The sequence below is a fragment of the Panonychus citri genome, unplaced genomic scaffold (genome assembly GCF_014898815.1).
Source record: "Panonychus citri isolate SS breed McGregor unplaced genomic scaffold, ASM1489881v1 Contig00143, whole genome shotgun sequence".
Lineage (NCBI taxonomy): Eukaryota > Metazoa > Arthropoda > Arachnida > Trombidiformes > Tetranychidae > Panonychus > Panonychus citri.
Genome location: NW_026515548.1, coordinates 1486380 through 1494699, shown reverse-complemented (window position 1 = coordinate 1494699; position 8320 = coordinate 1486380). Strand labels below are relative to the sequence as shown.

At 30.7% G+C, this 8320-nt stretch overlaps 2 protein-coding genes across 3 annotated transcripts; one reads left to right on the top strand and one right to left on the bottom strand.

Annotated features, from left to right (window-relative positions):
• The first annotated feature begins 393 nt into the window (after positions 1–393).
• LOC128396296 (epoxide hydrolase 4-like) lies at positions 394–2835 on the top strand. The gene is made up of 3 exons (XM_053356864.1): positions 394–1067; positions 1377–1646; positions 1736–2835. Exons 2-3 carry the CDS (start codon positions 1422–1424, stop codon positions 2564–2566), a joined length of 1056 nt encoding a protein of 351 aa, XP_053212839.1. The 5' UTR covers positions 394–1067; positions 1377–1421; the 3' UTR covers positions 2567–2835.
• Positions 2836–2893: 58 nt separating this feature from the next.
• Positions 2894–5432, bottom strand: LOC128396304 (bursicon-like). 2 transcript variants are annotated; one of them, XM_053356874.1, is made up of 4 exons: positions 3944–5432; positions 3625–3830; positions 3430–3546; positions 2894–3360 (listed from the first exon to the last, which is right to left on the bottom strand). In XM_053356874.1, the coding sequence occupies exons 2-4, from the start codon at positions 3817–3819 to the stop codon at positions 3244–3246; spliced, it is 429 nt and encodes a 142-aa protein (XP_053212849.1). In that variant the 5' UTR covers positions 3820–3830; positions 3944–5432; the 3' UTR covers positions 2894–3243. The 2 variants fall into 2 exon arrangements, with proteins under 2 accessions (XP_053212849.1, XP_053212847.1); XM_053356872.1 differs by lacking the exon at positions 3944–5432 and having other exon boundaries at positions 3625–3909.
• Between the last annotated feature and the right edge of the window lie 2888 nt (positions 5433–8320).

Genomic DNA, 8320 nt, shown 5'->3' with positions numbered 1-8320 from the left:
AACCCAAAATCTAAAATACAGAATTAAAAAAAAACTAAATTGTCATCATGAGAAAAGAATCAAGAAAATTAGAATCTCCTTGACATAGATAATCAATATTTCCACTTATTACAATTAATATATTCCAATTATTTTTGATACAAACCTTTGTTCCAATGATTAATTAATTGTTGTTGTTGTTGTTTTCCAATTTAAATTAAACAAAGAAAAAATTATTTCCAAAGAAAAACAATCAAACCAAATGTTTACTTTTCGGTTACTCGATCAGCTGATTTTCCAACAACATTCAAAGAAAAACAGAGAAACTGGTTAACGATTTCAACTTGTTTTCTTTGTTAATTGTGAATCATTTTCAATTGATTTCTTAAAAATTCTTTTCAATTCTCAATTAATTGGTAGTTTGTAACAATTTAGAAGAAAACGAATTTATATTAGAAAGAGAAAAAGAAAGAAAAGAGATGATAATGAAGAGAAAAAGAAAGAGTTGCTTGACAACCTTCGAGAATTTAATGTGCAACATTTTCCTCCAATTCTCTCATTACCTTATGTGCGTTTCTTTGTTCAATTGTTTTTATTTTTGTAGAACAAAAAAACACCATTGATTATATTATGTGTTCTCATCTTCTAATCAACAATCAACAATCAACCATCTAATTGTTTACCACAATTAACCTGTTCTAATGTTCACCTGTAATTAGTAAACAATCAATGGAATCAAAGTGAAAACCTTGTCAATCCTTTTTACCTTTTGTCTTTTCCTATGTTTCCATCATCATATTGTCAACACATTTTACACAATTCTAATTAATTGTTTCCATTAATTAGACGATTTCTGTGCCTTAATCAAACAATCAACGATCACAATCTCGTCTCATTGTTGCTTCTTGTTAATCTCTTGGCCTCTTGAAGATTTTCCTGTTGTTGTTTTGGTGCAATTGTTTATTTTTTGGAACCTTGATTATAATCAATTCAAATTTAGTGCTTCTAATTGTTGTAATTGATGATTGTAATTATTGATTAGCTGTTTCAATTGTCTCTTTCTTTAATTAACTCAGGTCACATATCAGGTAACACTTTTTTCATCCTCTCTCAATGTTTAAATTACTTTGAGGACAACAAATGACTTGAGATCTTCATCTTTAGTTACTTAAATTAATCGTTTGAGAAAATTAATTCACATTGTTGATTAATTCAGTTGAAAGTTCACTTTAATGAAATGAGAGATTATCATGAATGAAATGAGCTTTCAATTTGTTGTTCTCAAACAATTAAAATGAGAATCAAAGATCACCTTCCTTTAAGTGTTTCTCTCCTTAAATGTAGAAATTTTTAATTCTTCTCAATCAAATAATTGATTCTCTTCTTGATTCTAATAGATTTTAATTACTTTTCGAAAGTGCTAACCCAAAAACCGATTAACCATGATACCGATTCCTTTTTCCATGACTCGGATCTCCCTTCGTGAACTAATTCGTCGATCGATCTTGGCCATGGTTTCGCTTTTCTATGGTTACATTGTTCTAATTTTCACATTTTTTTCGATGATTCGGCATCGCCGACAATATTTTCAAATTCGCCGACGGGACAGTCAACCCAATTGTCTTCGAAATCCAATCTATGGTTCACATTCCAAAGTGAAAGTCGATGTAAGTGCTTGATTGTTATTCCTTTTCTCGATCAATTGATTCCGTTCCAATATTCAAGTTCGACTTTTTTTTGTCCATTTCCACCTTAGGATGTTTATCTTCATTATGTGGCCAAAGGCGATCCCAAAAATGACCTGTTACTCTTCATTCATGGATTTCCCGATTTCTGGTTCACTTGGAGAAACCAATTACCTCATTTTGACAACTTTTTCACCGTCGCTTTGGACCTGAGAGGTTTCAATGAATCCGATCGGTTACCCTATTTGAAGAGTTATGAATTTGATTCAATTCTGGAAGATATCAAAGGATTGATTCAAGTTCTAGGAAAAGAAAAGGCGATTCTGATTGGTCACGATATCGGCGGTTGTATTGTTACCCTTTTCACAGAGAAAAATCCAACCATGGTGGATAAATTAATTCTAATCAATTCGACACCATTAAAGTTCTACACGGAAATTTTAACCTCCGATTGGAAGCAATTCTTTTACTCTTGGCAAATCTTCTTCTTCCAACTTCATCTTCTGCCCGAATTTGTTATCCTCAGTAAAGATTTCGCCTTCCTCGAGAATACCTTCCGTTCACCCATCGGCGTTCCCCTGCTCAACGATCAAGAAATGGAAGCATATAAATACACCTTCGCCCGACCAGGGGCCGTCACATGTGCCCTCAACTATTTTCGAGCCAATATCGATTGTCTAAAATGTACCGATCCCTCCATACGAATAATTAATCCAACGTTGATCATTTGGGGCGAAAAAGATTCCACTTTGTGTCCTAAATTGGGTTCGAAGACGATCCTTCAGAGATACTTTTCCTCTGTCGAAGTTGAAAATATCCCTCGAATTGGACATTACGCTCATATCGAATCTCCTCAACTTGTTAACGATCTGATCAGCAAATTTATCTCTCCCAATGATTAATCCATCGAGTCCATTAGATTATCCTAATTGTTGACCGTTCGTCTTTCTCAGCTTCGTCATTTCAATCAAATTACCTGTCGACTTAATTTGATAAATTTACCTTTTTAATCTTGATTTTTTTTTCTACTTTGTTAATTGTTGCAACATTTTTTTTATCTGGAAAGTTGTAAAAAGTGATTTTGTTTATCCTCGATTTCATTAATCCACTTGAATTAATTTTAATCTCAAATTCAAATTGTATTAAATTTTCAATCTATTTTTCACTTTGATTTTGTAGATATTATCAATCGTTAATTGTTTATAAACACGGGAAAATATCAATTAAGATTGAGAAAATCAACAATATGATTTAATGATTTGATTTGATTTATAAATCGTGATTATGTTTCGTTAGATTGAATCAGTTTGTCCATGATCAACATACCCAATTGAAGATATCAGTTGATCAAAAATTTTGTTTGATTGTAAACAACAAATCGACTTGACAAAAAAAAGATGATTAATTGTAAGAAAATTGTATCAATTAGACAAATTAGAATACAAATCAACACAAATAGCTGGAGCAATTAATAATCTTTCAACTTAATCCATCAAATTATCACCGATCATTTGTGTATTATTATTCCAATTAGGATATGATTAAATCTTGCGGCAAGAGTTGATTGTAGTGATAAATGTTACTCGATATTTTTCAATTCTTCGGTCAAATTAATCAATTCTTGAGGCTTGATTGTTGATCCATCAATACCAGTACAAGGTCTACACATACAATCAACAGGAGCTTTGGTAATAATCTAAATAAGAGTTTATGAAAAAAAGATAATAAAGTAAACTGATTCTTGTTAATTATCATTAAAATTTACCTTTCTAATTTTGGGTGTTTCTTTTGGACAAAAAATACCAATTGTTGCCTCTCTTTCACCCATTTCTTGGCAACACATACACGACCTTTCAACTTGCCAAAATTTAGAGCCCGAGATCTGAACAAGATGATAAACATGAGAAAATGTGAGACACATGAAGTAAGAAAAAAAAGTTCAAAGTCTCAATTAACTTACCTGAACATAAGATGAACAAGAACCATGACAAGCAAATGATGGAATGGGTTTAGATAAACACCCAGGGCGATTTAGTACATGAACAACTGGCCTTAAATGGCATCCTTTCGATGATCCGTCTAATCCAGTGATTAACATCAATACCATGATAACAATGATCGCGATTAAAAAATTATTCACTTGAACAAAATCCATTGACAGTAAATCTGAATGTTTCATTTGCAAATAAGAAAAACTTTTCAAGTATAATCAAACCAATCGAGTTGATAAATGATCTAAGTAATCAAATGATCAATGGTTAATTTCTTGTAATACTGACCTTGAGGCGATTGACCATCATCTTCTCATTGTAACAGCTCATTTTATCTCAATGGAGAGGGAAGAAAAAAACTAACCTCCTATCGAGAATATTGATATTGTAGATCAACAGAATTACAGTTCACTGGATCAGTTGGATTTCCATTGGTAAAATTTTCAGTTGATACAAAGTGTTGTAAAGGTTAATCGATAACCCTGACAGTGAATTAAGAAATATTATCCAACAGAGAAACATAGAGAGAGAGAGAGAGAGAGAGAGAAAGTTACAACTAATCAAAATGTTTAAAGTCAAGACTAAAAAAAGGTAAACAGGTCAATGAGCTTTAGAGAAGATAAAATATCAATTGAAAGAAAATTGATCAACTGCACAATGAGAAAAAAAGTAAACAATGTGATCCTTTGAAATATGAGATTTGTTGGATGGATAGAATCAAGATTTAGGAGGAAATGGTGATGATGAGAATTGCATTTTACCAAAATCATCAAAGCTGGCTGTGATATGAGTAATTAGAATTGGTTATTTACATTTCACAGCCTCTTTGACGAGCCAGAGTAATGCAAGTAAATTCACCATTTCCACCAAGAAAAAGATAATTGTCAAAATATTACATAAATTTGAACACAAGAAAAAGACACTAAAAAAATAATGGTGGAAAATAAAGGAGAAAAGAATAGAGGGAAAAATAGAAGCATCAAGATGAGAGAGAGAGAGAGAGAGAGATAGAAAGAGAAAAAGAAAAAGACAGAAAGAGTAGAGAGAAGTTGTTGCTAGAAAAAGATGGAGAGTTTGAAAGATAAACAGAAAAATAGAAAGGAAGGAAGACAGGAAAGAGAGAGAGAGAGAGATAGAAAAAGATAGAGAAATAGAAGAGAAGAGAGAGAAGGCAAGATAAAATGGCTGAAAGTGGGTGGGTATGAAGTAATTTAAAGATGACCTAAAAATACCAAACTAGAAATATAAACACAGTTAAGTGCAGAATTAGAAGGAAAAAAAGAGAAGGAAAGAGAAAACAGTAAACACTCAAGTTTGGAGAACTCGAAATGCCAGGGAAAAAAATCAAGATACCAAGTCTCGAACGGGAAAACCAGTGAAATCAATTAATCGAAATGCAAACCAAATAAAAATGTTCCATCAGAGGTTGGATAAAGAGAGAAAGAGAAGAGAAAGGAAAAAGAAAGAGAAAAAGAATTTGAAAACTGGTCCAATGGCAGCAGCACTTAACACAAAATGGGCGAGGGAAAATAAAGTGACAAAATAATGGAAAACTGTAGATGGGTAACCAAGTAGAAGCTCTTTAGTTTTAAAAAGGAAGAACCATTAATTGAAACATCGGGAATCAGTTTATAGAATTAATAATAATCACTATTAGAGAAGAAGTGAAATAAAATAAACAGGAAATTAATCAGAAAAGCCAATTATTGACAGGTCAATGGAAAAAGAGAAAAGAAAAAAACACATTTGAAAGGGAGGAAAAGAGAAAAAGAGAAAGAAAAAAGAATCTTTGATAAATTGTTATAATTCCAAATTGAATAATAACTAATTGATTCCTATTACTGATCGAACATGGATTAGTCTAATTAAGATTAAATTAGAAATTAAAATTTAAAATGAGATAATTAAATTAGAAAATCAAATTAACATGAAAAAGTTGAAAATTCACCAGGAAAAGATCAGAAAGATCAGATACATAAGATTGGATACAATTCGAATCCAGATACCCGATCCATTGGTTCGTTGAAAAAATTTGAATGAAAATCGCTTAATCGAAGAGACTCAAAACTTTTGCAGTTAGAAGGTACGTTTTCGTGAACTTTGTTCGAATGACCTTCAAAATTGATGTTTGCCAAAAGCCTTAACGACCTTGACCTTTCAATATCCGCTCTTCTATTCATCTTTCAAGCCACAAGTTTCTCGGACGCGATCATGTAGACTTGGAATCTTGGCCTGATCGTTTGCGAAAATGTTCTTTGAAAGTTACCTTGACCTTAAATGACCTTTGATTCTCCTTCTCTAATAAAGAAATTCATCGTTTCGACAACAGATCATAACGATTTTTAACTTGAAGTCTAATAATTTCCTCAGCGAAATTGGAATTAGTTTGTTTTTCTTTCCATAGATGGAACTTGTAGCGTTCTAATTATCTGCTAAATCAAAAATTAATTTTGATTGCTTCATTAACAATCAATAGATTTGTTCTTATTCCTATTATTAACATATTCTCACTAGTTGATAACCCAAAAATTTTTCTTCTAGTTTATTGAAATTTGGATGATCAAACTGTTTTTTTCTAATTCACTAACGATTCATATTCCATCACTTGTTTAAATCGTCATTGTATCATCACCATTGTCGTCAACTAGACAATTGATTAAAAATACTTTGATTTAGATTGTCAGAAATCGAGAATAAGTTAGTTGAATGATCAGTGAGAAAATTTAAATCATTTACATGTTCAATTGATTCTTTTCTTTCTGAAATTCTAACTTAATCTCATGTTGGAGTTCATCGAGTTCAATTGATTAACGATTTAGTTTCAGTGATTGTCCAAAGAATCAATTTAATAGGACGTTTATTACAATTTCTTCAAATGCTCTTGATTATTGTGCTCGAAGTGCTTATTAGTTTCTCAGTATTTCGAAACGGAAGAATATCTAAAATCATCGATCAATTGATTCTAAAGATGAAATAAACGAAATTCTTATTCGTTTAAACCTTACCAATGATTCATTCTATTAGTAAATTAAATCTAAAGATGAAATAAACGAAATTCTTATTCGTTTAAACCTTACCAATGATTCATTCTATTAGTAAATTAAATCAGAGAGAGAACTGACCAATGGTCAAGGTGACCATCTAATCACAAGTTTCCTCCACTCGGTGTTTATTATGATCAACAAACTTAACCATTTACGATGCCAAGTCCAGGCCTTGATGATTTAGATAATTATTACCTTTTCTTTATGATCAATATCCTTGATATTGTGATGAACTCAAGTAATATTCAAATAAATTGTTTCAATAATATGCAATTAACTTGATCCAAGCTCCATGAGAAATCAATTCGGTGGGAATTTAATTTTATTTCTATAAGCAATTAAAGTAATTATGGGATAATCAAAATTAATTGCAACTGATCTGAAAAGTTGCACACAAACAATCAACTAATCAAGACAATTTCATGTCATCAAAACCAATAGAAATGATCAGTAATTAAATCAATTTATTTTCTTCACAGACAAAATTTGATTGACCAATTACAATTAAGATCATTCTAATTGTTGTAACTAATTTCTATCTAATATACAATCAACTGATTTTCTCAGTAAGATGACCCAAGCCTTAATCATTACATAATTAACACTGATTATAAAAACTTGATGATAATTTATGATTTTCACCATAAATTTAATTTCCCAATTAAACTCAACCATTAATTAGTTGATATTTATTGCCTTAATCAATTAACTCGATTGTCCAGTTCATGATTAAATCCAAATCACAATAAATGTCACTAAATGATGAAAAGGTAAACTAACCAATCAGTTGATTAACGAAAATTGAAACAAAAAAAAATTAATCCGATCAACTAAATTAAAACAATCCAAGAGAAAAGTTGAAATAACCGTTGCGACTAATTTGTTAATCATTTCACCGTTGATTTAGTTGCTCCCCATGTTGATTAAACATTGAGATAGATAATTAAACCTCCTCTATTACGGTAATAGCAATTAAATGAAACCCATGACAATCTACAATTAAGAAAATCTCTCAAAAATTAAACCAGAAACAAAATTATTTCCCTTTCATATTATTCATGTTTCTGTTGATTGATCACCTTTCAAGTTGAATCAATTGAAATGAATTTAAATCTATCAACATGCAAATAATTAAACTCAGGCCCGGAATATGAAACCATTTTGAATTTGATTCAAATCAGGAAGCTAAAATGGATCTAAATTTGTACCTTCCATGAAATATCAGTCTAATCATCATCATCATCATCATCATCATGATTATCTCAGAATAATAATAAAGTTGAAAGAATCAAATTTATGAGAAACAAATAAGAATCAAATTGAGTAGGAATTGAGATTCAATGTCAATGTTTCATCGCTCATTCACTTAATTCACATAATTAAGGCTCATCTTCATGGTGAAACCTCAATGAACCAGGAAAAAAAAGCGGATCAATCTAAATTCATCTGAAATATATGCCCAGCGATCAAAGATGATCATCATTTATTAATTAAACTGAGAGAGAGAGAAAGATTCATATATACAGATTGATTAAGAGAATGAGTAAAAACAAAGATGAAGAATAAAAAAATCATTAATAACGAGATTAGAATTGAAGTTAAAAAGTGAGAAGAAAAAAAA